The sequence below is a fragment of the Scophthalmus maximus genome, chromosome 2, assembly GCF_022379125.1.
Source record: "Scophthalmus maximus strain ysfricsl-2021 chromosome 2, ASM2237912v1, whole genome shotgun sequence".
NCBI classification, from domain to species: Eukaryota; Metazoa; Chordata; class Actinopteri; order Pleuronectiformes; family Scophthalmidae; genus Scophthalmus; species Scophthalmus maximus.
The window spans coordinates 18,656,683-18,671,419 of record NC_061516.1 but is presented as its reverse complement, the minus strand read 5'-3'; the positions used below and the strand labels follow the sequence as shown (position 1 = coordinate 18,671,419).

The following is a 14,737-nucleotide window of genomic DNA, read 5'->3' as shown; positions in this document are numbered from 1 at the left end:
AATAATGAGAAAATCCCTCACCTATGAGAGAAAGCTGTTTGGTGGATCTTGGCTGCAAGTCCATGCCGTTCTTCAGCCAGAGGAGTTTGGGATTTGGGATGCCGTCGGCGTGGCAGTGCAGGCTGGCAGATACGCCGGGTTCCTGGGCCTGCGTCTCTGGATAGACCAGGATCACTGGAGGGACTGGACGCACAAACACATACACGAAACCGATGACATGAATGGCGAGAGAGGACAGGAGCGAGTGAAAACATAATTACACACTGTTTTCGTGGTAGACCATGATTCCTGGGGGAATGTAGCACCAAAACCCACACATGCAGTGCTCTGAGAGGAGCGTGTCTCGCCCCATGGGCTCTGGGGCTGTTTTATTACTTCTCGAGTCCTGATCTACCACTTACCACTTCTCCCAGGAGAAGAGCACAGATGCATGTGGGAGAATTGAGGGGGTGGGTATGAGGTAATAGTTTACATGAACAGGTAACATGTTCTTGATCGTCGATCGACTCTTCCATTCACGTTACAACCCTGCACCTTGACCCTAATGCAATATCAATTTCACAAGTGTTGCTCGCCTGTTCTATTTCTTTCTCTTTCACCCTATTAACACCATTTTAACATTTTATATATGTTTAAATGTTCACTTCTGGAGGAATGTAGAAGTTTTACTTATTTCCGACTCGTCCTTCTTCATACCTCAGATATACAGTACATTTTACTCTTTGGCAGCTATAGTAACTAGTTACTTTTCAGATTGAGTTTTACTAAAAAAATTTAAAAAAAAATCTGAAATACAGATCATTTTTAATTTGTGACCTTTGAAAGTAGTTGGTAAAATCACATTGTTTTTGAGCTGATATAATACTTCTGTGCTTCTGCCTTTTGAATGCATGACTTGTAGTCGAGTCATTTATATAGTATAGCATTTTATCATTTTTCCCTGTTTTACAAATAGCATATATCGATATCGACCGACTCACTTGACTACACCCACATATGAACTGCTCCTCAGCCTGTCTGAAGGTCGTTGCAATTACCACCACTTCTGTTTTTCTCCTGACAGTATTTTCTCCATGACGCTCTTCCCCCTTTTCCATTTTTAATAATGTGTGTGTAATTGCGAAACATTCTTGATCACTGAAACCATATTCTTAAGTACCACAATACCAAAGAGGGAGAACTAGACCGGAACTGTGGCTACTTCATCGATACTGAAGCTGCAGCACTGTGGGCCGTCTCACTGCAGCACAGAAGGAAGCACGGGTGTTATTGCTTTAATTGCACAACAGGATACGAACCAGTATGCAGCCCGCCCACTTAGTTTAATGTGGCACTTGGCTCCCCTTCATTCCACCTTATCTCACCTCGTGCTATCTTGCTTGGAATACCTTGAATCCCCAGTCTCCTGACAACTCACCCTTCAGGACCCTAGTCTGTCTCCACGACTCCCTTCCCATCACTCCCTCTCCCCTCCTCACTTCAAGGTCTCGAACGCAGACGCATTTCTTTTCAATTAGCATCACAGAAAAACAAAAGAATCACACCTTTTGTCTGTCTTAATTGAAGGAGGCTCAACAGAATAATCTCTCGCCCTCCTTTATGTGTCTGTCACCCTGACACAAACATGCAGAAATTAGCGAGGGCAGTATCTTTGATTTGTTGTTACAGACAGGGGGCTTTTAAAATTCTTCTCCCATAGATTTTCTTTGAAGAGATGCCAATAACTAAAACTAAAGTTAGGGGAGACGTGGGCCCTCATGCATATGATAATTAAGTGCAAGACAGTGCTTTGAAAAGTTCAGCCTGCCAAAATCCAGCGCGAGTGTCTGCAGGTGTTCAGATGTGTTTTAGCTTAAGTTGCCTTTATCCGTTCTCTGAGATCTGCCGGGAAGAACAACACAAGTTTTTATATGTAGATGTAGGGAAACTAATCATTTTGACAGGCAACTTCTTAAACACTAAAGCACAGCTTCACAATTAAGGAAAGGTTTCCTGTCTAAACTGAGGAAGGGCCACAATAAACAAGGTGACAAAGAAGCCGCTGGTTCCTCTGACTGCGCCCCAGAGATCCTGTGAGGAGATGGTAGAAACATCCAGACAGACAGCCGTCGCTGCAGCACTCCACCAAGTGACGACACATGACAGCACTTAAAGGACTCTTGGACTGAGAAACAGATTCGCTGGTCTATTGAAACCAGGATCGATGTTTACAATCAGTTTACTGGAAGTAAATAATTAAAATGAACAGCTTTTGTCACTTCAATGGGTAGGAATACAGAGGCAAACCTGCTGAAAACGACCTCGCCTAAACAGAGCCAGTGATGTGGTCTTTCCTGTGCCAGGAGCCACCGAGCTTTCTCTGCATTGAGTATCAAACGACTCCCAGCTCGAGAGGAGCTGCACTACAGCCCTTCTGAAAGGGCTGGGGGTCCCTGAAGGTTGGAAATCTTCCTTTGGTATCTTCCTGTTTTCTTGACATTCCAGTCAAGTGCAGGTTGGCTTATGCCAAGTTCAAAGTACTCGACTTGCTATCCTGTGATGGGGAGTTCATACTACACGACTGACTGGCGACAGGGGGTCACACACTACACTATCGTTCACCACAAGTAGATCCGCGCTCCAAAAAACAAATGCCTCCGCAGCTCAATGTCGTTGTCCGAACTTCCCTTGCACTTGCAGCTCATTTGCAGATTCCTGTACACGTTTGCAAATATCAGTATGCATTTTTGAATCATATCACGTACACAGGGATTGAGACACAGTTACACAACGCTCCACACACAGACACAAATAATTCTACTACCATACTGGCCCCATGGGTGACTGTTCAAATGAGTCTGAATGATCCTCCTGCTCTTCTGTGTCATCCTGCTCACACACTGCGTCTTTTTTTGTTTGTCTTTAATCTCACCCCGCCCTGGGCCTTAAATGGCTGTAGATGTCACCTAATCGTCAAGAAATTCTGAGACCATTCTTTAACCAAAAGGTCACAGGTTTTGATCGTCACTCGATATTTATCAGCCCCATCACAGTAACCAGAGCAGGCAATAAGAGAAAAACGACCCTCACTGAGGAACCAAGGAGTAGCACAAACAAAATCTAAGGCATTTTGTCCACACTCATCTAAGAATTCTAGGTAGGAAATCGCCACTACTGACCATTCACCTGCAGCACATGTGTCTGATAGACGTCTTCATAGCCATAGGCATGGCAACTGTAGTTTCCCATGTGGATGGTTGTCACCTTGGTGATGTACAGGGAGCCATCGTCCCCGAAGTCCTGTGACACAGGGAAGAGGAAAATTAAGTTAGACGAGGCGCCGGTGTTGGTGAAAGGCCACGAGAAGGAAGGAAGAGGAGGGAATAGTGGTGAAGGATGTGGTGCAGGAAAGAGCCACAGGGAGTAAAGGGGGGAAATAAAAGTAGCCTGACAGAATACGTAAGGACGCGTGGAGAGCGCAGGGTGAGGAAAGAGGAGGCACACAACAGCAGGGAGTGATGGGAAAAGACAAGAGAGAGAAAGAGTGATGTGAAAAGGAAGAAGGACCATGAATCAACGGTGTCCCCGTTGAGCTGCAGCAGACGTTGGGGAATTTGATCCCGCCCTCTCCCCTCATCACGCTGCCTCAGCCTGATAAATGGCAAGGGTTAAAAATATAAAGCCCATTAGGTTGATGAATGGAGCTGCTTGTTGTTGGTACAGCATGCGGCAGTCACCAGGGGGTTCCAGCCACAGCTTAGGGTGGATTAAGGTATTAAATAGTTCGCTGTCCCATCGAAGTGGCAGAGCAGATGTCCTGATGCGGCGCCGTCCTGACACGGAAACCACCAGCGACCGCTTTTCTTACTGCGGGCCCTAGGAATTAATGAGAATCGACAGAGGGTTGCTTTGTGACTTGAAAAATGTGAAATGATTTACTTATAAGATAGACAGGGGAGTTTGTGAAGCCTTTAAAAGTTCAGAATTTACAATTAAGGCGGAAGTTGAAACGACACCAGTGAGGGCAATTAAATCCAAATGGGCCGTTTGGGTTGTAAGGATGACTACAACCCAAAGGTTGAAGTTGGATTTTGGAGCTGGAGTATTTTTCTCTATTAGGCATTGAAACCAATTAGTGTTAAATTATTGAAGTCGGGTTAGGTTTTATTTGTTATGTAAATTCGTTAAGAGATTTGCACACACTTATTTGTATATGTAGGTAAACTTTACTTTATGATGTTACATTTCAAGTTCCAAAATAACTCTTCTTATTTTTCAAAAAGAGAAAAAGATTGGTTCTGGGATCATTTAGGCATCGGTACTGTTTTAAAAGTATAGATTTAGCACCGGTATCCCTAAAAGAATAAATAAAAAAAATACCCCTAATGCTACCCAACCCTAAAACAAATTAATTAATGAAAGAGAGGATATAATTTATTTGACTGCATGCAAATGTTTTCACATCACAGATGACATCAGAAGCACTGAGAAGTGAGACCTGGCGACAACTGTCCCACTGTGGTGAAACTGGGCAGAAGCCAAATAATATGATTCACCTTCTAAGTAAGGTGTTGTTGAAAGAAAACCATGAGTAACCATGAGTGTTTGATTTTTCTCAAACTGACACTGATTACTCAGAATCGACACGGAAACTTCTGATTCTGATCTTAGTATTCAGGCAGTTTTCTTTTACTTTGATCACCGAGCCTGCGTCATCTCCAGCCGCCTGGTGTCATAAATGACTAAGAAGATGGAAATTTAAATTGCAGATTTTGTCTTTCAAAGCTCCTCATCACATAATGGGATTAGTTGTTAACCTTTGAGTTCATGTAAATCACTGACGGTACACAGAAACAAACTCTTGGGAGAAAATTACATTCTTTCGTTTTCTTAAATCACATATGAAGATGGAATTTGCCACATTCAAAAAATAATTTAGCTTTTTAGATTCACAACTACATTGATATCTCCTGTGATCTATTCTGCAATTGTAATCATCATTGCTTTTTCACAATACACAGAAATACTGATGCAATAAAGTCCACGTTCATGTTGTTTACCAAGTGGCTTCTGCGTAATAACTGGTTTCAATAAAATAAATACATTATTCATTTTATTTCTGAATGTATCAGTCTCCAATATCATTCAGACAAACGGGACTTTGGCTGATGTACCATAGTAGTATAAGTAGTTGTCCCAGTTTTAATTTTCCAAAGGAAAGGGTTTCTTGAATTCAACACATGAATGTATATTTTATTGGAATGAATGATTATATTTCAGTAAATGCAGTATAATATTCAAATGCATCATATTAGCCTATAACATATGCTTAATGGCAAATTATTATTGTTTTCTATGTAGCATGTAGATTTCTAAAATGAAAAATGCATTACGAGCTTATGAAATATAAATCCAAGTATCCACTTGGATGTTTGTTTTCTGCCCTATATTGACTCTGGGTAATTTATTTTAGTGTCTGCATTCTTATTCCTTAGTGGCTTCATTTAATTGATTTAGCCATGACGTGGCTCAAAATACAAAAAATCTTTCATACAAGAGAAAAATGTTCCAACTGGCTTCCAATATTTTTACCTCCGCCAAGGGGATTGGTTTGTTTTGTATGTTTGTTTGTTAACAAGATTACTCAAAAAGTTATGGAAGATTTTGTATAAAATGACCAATGAAGATTGGTCTTGGAAATAGTAACAGGTGATTACATTTCAGAAGTGATCCGGATCTGGTTCCCAGCATTTTTGAAGGTGAACCGCTTATAGGTGGAGGATTGCTCCGCCTTGGTGGCCTCTTGTTTTTTTGTTATTTTTCACATTTATTCAACAGTTGACGGTGAAGAGGCAGACAGGAAACAAGGGGGGAGAGGAAGGAGGAGTATGAAATGCAACAAAGATCCTTGGCCGGTAACCGGACCAGGGAAGTTGTGGTTATATGGCGTTCGGCCACCAGACGACCCCCCATTTAGAGATTTTGTTTTTGTTTCCTCTTTGACCTGAATCAATAAAAAGAAAGTCAAACACAGTCGGGGTTCCACTCGCCCTCCTCCTCACGGATCACTGAGCTCTGTAGAAATTCATTATGTACGGTCAAGAGCCTGAGGGACCTCTGTTGCCATTACCGCTCCTCCAGTCTCCACCTCAACACTTGACATTGTTTACGGCTCATCATCGCAGCAGACCAACACGGCCGCTCATTAACAGGCAATTAGTGAATTGTGATCCGGTGGCGGGTAAAGCAAGGCCGGCACTGTGCTGTCACCTGTGCAGATGTGTCCAAATGGGAGAATGGTTGCACAGTTCATTAAGCAGCGGGCAAGCTATAATGTCACTGCTTCATGGAAAGGACGGGAGTGAACGTCTTTTCTTGGATTGATTCGCTTCCTTGATTCCTTTTTTGACTTGCTACTGCCTTTCAACGACGTTCCTAACAAACGTAGGATTCTCGGTGCACCTCCGAAGCTCTCCTGACCCAACAGCATTTTATAAGTACAGCAAACAGAATGAGACTATAAAGAGGAAACAATGTGCTCAGGCTCAGAAATTAAACAATAAACTTAACAGTTTTATTGCAGTTATGTGCCCCCTTACTGCTTGAGTTGATCAAATATTTATCACATGGTCCAATTAAATTTCTAGAAAGAAATATTTTGGGAAAAAACACACCAACATAGACACGCACCCGCACAGCATGCAGGCTCGTTTTGAAAACAGGATTATGACCTAAATCTATGTTAATAAATATGCTTTATAGAGTAATACTGACTCAATGATTTTACAACATTGCTCATAGTTACAAACTCGCTGGGAATTTTCACCAGCCTCTTTTGGCTCGCTGTTGTAGTTTTGGAGCAAATTGAATGTATGGTATAGTCATACCACTCTCCTCCTCCTCATGTCCGGCAACAGTGATGCTTTCTTGACCAGCAGGATGAGGAGGAATTAGTCAACCTACCATATAATAAACTCTAACAAAATCAAACACATTGTTAGGAAATTTTGGTTTAGAAATTTGTGGCCATAGTCTTCTTAACCTGAGACGACTTATTAATTATTTAAACCATTTGTTTGTGACAAACAACCACATTCTATAGACATCGCCATCAACTTGTCATTACCAACATCATCACAGCCACAATGAAGAAAACAACATGCACTCACGTTGATATCCTCCAGGTCCAAGAAGTTTAGTATGATGCCGTTCCTCTTCCAGATGATGGGTGGGCGCAGTGTCCCCTGGATGGCACAGGTAAGGACGGCACTGAGGCCCACTGTTACCGTGGAGACGCTAATGCGCTGGTCCTCCGCCAGGCTCAGCTGGACAACCTCTGTTGGAATGAGAGTATGAAGGGAGGCGATTGGGTGGCAGAGAAGAGAAGACAGTCAGAAAAATAATATGGAAAAAAAATAAAATAAAGAAGATACAGGGGGAAAAAAAATCATAAATCATAGTGCGTGTGCTGATGTAGTGGGACTGTAGCCAGGATAAATACATTTCTAAGCATATATCTTATAGCTAGTGGACCGCAGAGGAGAAACAGCTGTCCGGGACTGAAGGATATGCCGCATGAAAAAGACCACATGTCAGAGGACACATAGCTAACCAAATATCATTCTCCTCATTAAGCTAAATTTATGTTCATTGAAATGGCCGTACAATTCAATTCACCTTTACGGCAAATTAAGAATTATCCTTCACTGGCTCTTCTTGCTGCCATAAATAGTATCTGTCGTCAAGCTGTGTAGCCAAGCGTCGCATCCACAGAGGCACAGTTACAGTGTGATTTTTCTTTTCCTCATCTTCTCAGTTGGTTATTTCTTCATCTACTGAGCTTCTTTCTTTGTTGTCAGTTCAAACGGACACTGAGAAAAATATTTTAATTAGATGTAAACGCAGGGTCTCTGCAGCAAAGGGGGTTACGCATGTACCACGTATCAATTTAATGACCTTCATTGCTTTACAAAACCATATAATCCTTTGTTCACACTATTTAAATGATTTACCTTAATTTTGTTGAAAAAGAAGAAAAATAAGCCTCGTAAGACATTGAGATGTTGAATGTGGACGTCAGGCACATCGGCACCGATGTGATGTGTCAGTGTGTGACCCCGGGTCAATATTGGCTTAGGACGGGTTCAATAAAAAAAGACACACAGACACGAGAGAAATCTAAATGGAGCCAAACCAAGCATAAAACTGAGTGTAAACACACACACACACACACACACACACACACACACACACACACACACACACACACACACACACACACACACACACACACACACACACACACACACACACACACACACACACACACACACTCAGACTGATAATAGTAGCTGCCCTTGCTTCATGACCTCTCATTGCTGAAATATTTTAAAGAATAAACACCACGAATGGTCCAGTCAGGACAAGATGGAACTTGCAATCTGTCAAAATGTTTGGAAATTAAACATCAATATTTAAAAAATGCTGTAATTCATAAAATAAATGCAAATACATTCTGCAAGCATCAGTACAATAAATTCTGTATGTACTATATGTAATAATTGACTTCCAAAGACGGAATTCTTTTAATTCAAAATGAAATTAACTTCTTTTTACAAATATAAAACTGGCCTTTACATGGTCACAGTGATGACATGAGGTGGTTTCTAATGTTCAGAAGTCACAAGTTATGTTGATCTGGAGGTTTCGGCTATTCACTGACACCAGTGGGCAAACATTAACAACGTGTTGTCGCGTTAATGTCAGATTTCAACACTGTCTTTCCACGGCAGCGATTCCTTTTTCTCTCACCTCCTAAAATTAATAAAAGGTGTAAAGCTAACACACTCGAAGTTGTCTGACGGGGAGCTGCTCTCAGATCACAAAAGTTGCCACAGAGTTGTTACAGAATTAACTGCTTTCACACCTTTTGTTTGTCGAACTTTATTTACCACCGAGTTTGTCCTGAGAAACTTTATGGAGTTTTCTGACTTCTGACGGCTCTATCCAATCTATCACAACCTCGCAAATCTATACAAACTCAAAGATCTCAACGTAAAAACGTACTTTTAAGAGCTGCAGTGAAGAAGCCTGCATCACGCCAGGATCATCAGTTGTCCAAACAAACTTATAGTAGGTGGCCAACAGCCTGTGAGATGTTTGTGGGGAACTTCTCGTCCAGATCCAGACTCAAACTAACGCCGTTGCGGACGAGCCGCGGATATCGGCCGTCTGCTTCGCGTGGCTCTGCGGGTGACAGATACATCCGGGCAGACAGCTTGGTCTGTCAGCGATATTTCAGAATGCCTCGGGTACAGAGCGCTGCCAGGTCGGACAAGGTTATGATTCAGCAGAGCAGTAATTTGGGTGGCAGGACAGACGTTGAGAGCCACGTGGACTGACGAGGGATGAAGTGCATCGATCTGACATGGCTTAGAGGGGCGGTTTCAGGGAGGCACTGTGAATTTCAACAAGACTACTGCTCACATTGACTTTAATCCAGTGCACGTCCCGTTTGATTTTGTATTGATTCTTCTAAGGATAGAGAAGTTTTAAAAAATCTGTTGGTGAGGACTCGCTCTTCAGAGTTCAGGTGAATTAATGACTCAGATTGAAACTTGTGTTCACCTCATAGTTGTGTTTTTGATGACTGACTCATTCATGGACCTGAATTATTGACCAGTCGCTCTCAGATCGCACTTTGTTTATCTAGTTTTGAAAATTACGACCTTCATTTCGTGGTGAGCAGCCGCGGCTCGTAAGGAGAGGCAGCGCCTCCTCAGAAATTTGAGGGAGGGGGTTTATATGTGATGACAGCACTGATTCAACCACTGACTTGGGTGAGTGTGTTTGAGTTGTGTGTGGATAGATAGAAACTTAAGCTGTCGGCTCTCTACTCAGCTCTATAACTTAGATAACCGCATTACCATCCGTATGTATGTAGATAATACCGTTTTGTTACCAACAACAAAATGTTTTTGAAAAAGCTCACACAGAGCGTTTGACATCGGCAAAGAGAGTCTGTCGACTATTCACCAGACCATTTTGATTTTATCCAACAAATCTCATAACAACTGTAGATGTATTAGCTCAAAATAAAGCTCCTTTGCACTTTTATGAGATCAATACTGTTGCTAAATATGCAGTATAGCTCATGGGTGGATGGATGAAGCATTCAATGTTTTATACCATGAACACAACTTGAGCTGACCTCTTGAAGCAACAGTGTTTGATCCCAGCACTAACAGTACTCATCCATGTTTAACTCAACCACAAAATATTTGTTTCCACTCTCAGAGCAGCTCTATAAAAACATGTACAAATATCTGCCCATGTTCTCTCCCATTCCCAGATGACCTGGACAAATTGCAAACCCACAGGCAGCGCCTGCTCTGCCCTGGCTGGCTGGGGAAGGTTGTCTTGTCTTTATCTGGCTAATGACCCCCCCCCCCTCCCAAAATAGCTCCAATGTGTAAGTTAGTAATTGACTTGCTGGGGAATACAGGAGCTCCACGGATCGATCAGCCCTGCGCTAACTGAGCTGTGGACAGGCTGACGGGGCCTATTGGGAGGTTTCCTGTATCCAGCTCTGCAGGGATATACAGTACTGCATAAGTAAGGAGGGCAAGAGGGAGGGAAAAGGACAGGGAGCAAGGCCAAATAATGGAAGAATGAAGTTAAGACAGACAAGTAGAGGACTTAAATGCCAGAGTAATACGGTGTGCAAGGACAAAGAGAAAGAATAAAAAAAATACAGCATGTAGTACAGGTATGTGAAGGACGATGGGCAAATGAAAGAAAGACCCACAGGGGCATAAGAGAAGTAGTAAGAATGTGTGTGCGTGTGAGACAGGAGGAGAGACAAATTTGATTCAGAGCACGTAGATGATCTCCCAGGGAATAACTAATGTGCTGAGCTCAAGACTGCGGCTCAGAGAGTTGTCCCTTTCCACTTTTATGAGACCAGCCTCTCATGAGCTGAGAGTGAGACATCAAACCACAAAGCAGAGGGGCAGAACAGCGTGACTTTTTAGAGGCTAAGACATGACATCCTGTCTTAAGACTAGAAGAGGTGGTGAGGGGCAGAGGGCAAGGAGAGAGAGAGAGAGAGGCAGATGGAAAGAGGGTTAAAGGTGAAGGAGTGGGATGTGAGCAGGGCTGGGAAGCAAGAACACAAGCTGACAGGCTCCCAGCGAGCTTTAAAAAAAAGATTTGTGCATTAGGTTTGGACAATGTGTACAGTGAAACATCGTTTACAGGTTAAAGTTTCTGATGCTGATAATCATTAACATTAGCTTATAGATTCCTTGAGGTAAATCATTTGATATTATGACATCAACATATCTACAGTATATTGTAATATACTGCAATACAATCTATGGAAAAAAAAATAAACATCTGTTCCTCAGCAAAAAATCCATTCTAGTCCAATATAAAACAGCCTCATGCTTTTTGTTTACAATCTGTGGTTGCTGAGGATCGTTGCAGAAGGACGTGCATACAACATTGTTGTGGGTGTTTGTGTGTTGCATATTGTATCTACGCAGAGATGGAGACCAAATGTCACACAGACAGGTTCAGAGACCAAATCTATCAAATAGCAGTCAGTAATGACCAATTCTTTTAAGATTAGTTTTCATCATGTTGTCCAACCTGCACATTTTACAGTCACATTGGAGAGATGAGTCAATATAATGTACCAGACGTAGGTTGAAAGAACGTTTGTACGAATCAAATGAAGGTGATGTGGCTGAAAGTGTACAAAGACACTTTTTGACTGTTCTGACTGCCAAATAGTTCGCCAGACTTGTTCTGACCTCTGCCAAGGGGGTTATGTTTTCACCCATGTTTGTTTGCTGGTTTGTTTTTAAGCAGGATTATGCAAAAAAAAAGAAAAAAAAGAAGATACTAAACCGATTTCCAAACCACTTGGTGGATGGATGGAGCCTGGGAAGAACCCATCACATTCTGGAGCAGATGTGGATTAAAGGGCAGATCCAGGATTTTTCCCAGACTTTCTTTAGCTATGTTTTATATCAAATATATAATTTAGGTTATTGGACCGCTCCCTTTTGTTTTTAATTTCTGTCATAAGAACTACAAATTCATGTGTAGGATTCTTCAGCCTTATTGGCCGAGGTCTGTGCTTGACTGAGTGACATTCTAGTTTCTTTATGATTCAAATGTATTTCCATCGCCATTTTACTGAAAACATTTCTTTTGACAAAAGTCTTCTTGTCTATTCACTTTTATCCTCAAACTATAACTTTTCAATTTGAATTAATAATTCACAAAATTATTTGATATACACAGATCTTGCAAGTCTCTCTGTATTTATTTTAATATTTCATCGCTCTTCTCAGATCCGTGTCTCTCTGAAGTTAATGCATGTATGATCAAATCAGACACATTACTAAAAATGGAAAACATGCCTTTAGCAAGAGAGACCCCTTCGCTGCAGAAATCACTTCATAGGCCCGTCCCAGTGGGCAAAACAGCACTTTGCATGTCACGAATCATCTTGTGAAACGTCTCGTCCTTAGCTGTCCTCAGACAACACGCCCTCTTTAGACCAAGGCACCAGCTGACATCACCATCACGGTCACGATGAACGATATGCTGAGAAAACAAATCCTACTGTGATTATTTTGACAGATCTGTCTGATGTATCACTTTTTTTGTGTGAATGATCATTTTAGCATTTTATTTTCAATGAAAAAAATAGATTTTTACTGGTCTATTCAAAACCATCATGTTCCCTTATGCCTGGAGAATATGAATTGCTTCATTTAAAATTGTACATTGCTTGAGGCATTTTATTAATATCTGTTTTACCTGTGATTTGGATATCGCACTTGGCCACATGGTGATAATATTTTGATTAATTTTTCAGCCCAGCCTTTATGTATAGTTAACATATGTAATACATACTTTTTACAAAAAAATCTGCAGCATATAAAATTGTAGAAGTATTTCCTCTTTGTGCCTACAGTATAAAGAGTTTGGTGTGTGAGCGCATCTGATGCGTCACACTTAGAAAACACATGCTCTCTCGGTGAATGAAGTCTTCACTGCAGACACCCGTCATTAGAAAACCAGATTACTCTCCCATGTGTCACACAGGGTATGTGACCTGAATGGCGGATAGCGTGTCACTCGTGTGACACGTACGTCCTCCTCCCGTCATGTGTCATATGTGCAAGCTCGGCACTCTCTAATTATTCACTTTTGACTCTCGTGAAATAAAAATATATCCTTGTTTGGCCGCAGTTGGTTAAATTAAGATTCAGGCATTAAAGGTTAAGCTCATCACTAAGTGAAAAGCAGATGCTACAGTACATAAGCTTGACTTGCCAGCCCTCTGCACTTCCTACATGTTCCCTAGCTGCAAAGCTGCCAAACTACTTCGCAATGGTGTCTCGGGGGATTCAAAGCAACATCGTGCTGGTATCATCCTCCTACTTTGGTAAGCGCTCAACTGAAACAGTTTTCAAAGGCAATAAAATTGATTTTCTCACTGATTGTTGCTATGCAACCGCAAAAAAAAACATGACAACAGGGGATCTTCGACCACCAGGCAACGTAGCAGAATAATAATGTGCCGGGGCAGAAACTGGTTGCTCAGCACCTCAGCACAGATACATACCTACAGAGTTGCATGGTGCAGCTTTAACATGGAGGCTATGCAAGACACTGGCCTGCCCACATGGAGCTATTTGGGGATCTTCTTTTCTCAAGGTCGCTTTCTCCCCGTCCCCACTCCCACTCGGTCACGAAGTGTAACTGTGTTTGCAGTCACACTCGCAGCTGTGAATGAAGCACCCTTCATTAAGGCACAGGGTATGAATACAGAGGCAAGTTTGGGGACAAACTCCTCCCTCTGCGGAGGAAATGGGAAATGTGGTTTTTGTATCAGCATATTAAACACAGCACTAATAATAAGCTACATAAGTAACCGTGTGGGCGGTGAGGTGGCATCATTACACACCCTCCACAGTCGGCCTAAGCCTATGGAAAAAAACAAAACGTACCCCCGAGCTTCTTTGGTGGCATCTTTTTTCTTCCTTTTCTCTTGTAAACATCGTCTTATTCTTAACTCTAATGTTTCCAACTCTGCATGGCTGCTTTACAATCAATTGAACCGCAGAACAAAATCTCTGCTGGCTGACAAATGCTTATCTTACGCACGTAGCGTCACATGTCCCATATCCCAGGCTGACAGAGACAACAACTCCATCTGAGGATGTTCAGTTTATACCATTTTATTTTCAATGTCACACTGAGAATATAATATCGCTCTAAAAATGTTCAAACTGACTGCAACTGCCACCACATGCCGGTAGGTGATAAGGTCCTCGGTGACACACAATGACACCGGCAGGTTTGTACTGTACATGTCGGGGGACAGGACTCCCACTGGGAACCCACGGTGCGTACAAATGATCTTGGCGTGTCGCTGTGTACGCACTGTGAGGGCTGCTCTCTGCTGGTGGGCTGCAGCGATTAGTAAATAAATCATCTGTGTTTCAAACACACTGACACACAGAATTAATGTCATGTTATAAATTATACGGCACATGTGCACACATTTTCCCAGGCAATCAATAACCGTGCACTCCCGGTTTGCCCTATGCAAACACTGTATATCACACCTACAGTATTGTACATATATACTGCTCATTTTCTGTCTATCATACACACACACACACACACACACACACACACGCACATACGCGCACACATACACACACACGCACGA

General features: G+C 42.1%; 1 protein-coding gene across 1 annotated transcript in view; it reads right to left on the bottom strand.

Moving 5' to 3' along the window:
- The window catches only part of fstl4 (follistatin-like 4), a 165,399-nt gene that overhangs the window by 22,840 nt on the left and 127,822 nt on the right, over window positions 1-14,737 (bottom strand). The window contains exons 7-9 of the mRNA XM_035626956.2: window positions 7,149-7,315; window positions 3,159-3,279; window positions 22-183 (exon numbers count right to left, since the gene is read on the bottom strand). Coding sequence (XP_035482849.2) covers window positions 22-183; window positions 3,159-3,279; window positions 7,149-7,315 — 450 coding nt within the window. The remainder of the gene's footprint in view (window positions 1-21; window positions 184-3,158; window positions 3,280-7,148; window positions 7,316-14,737) is intronic.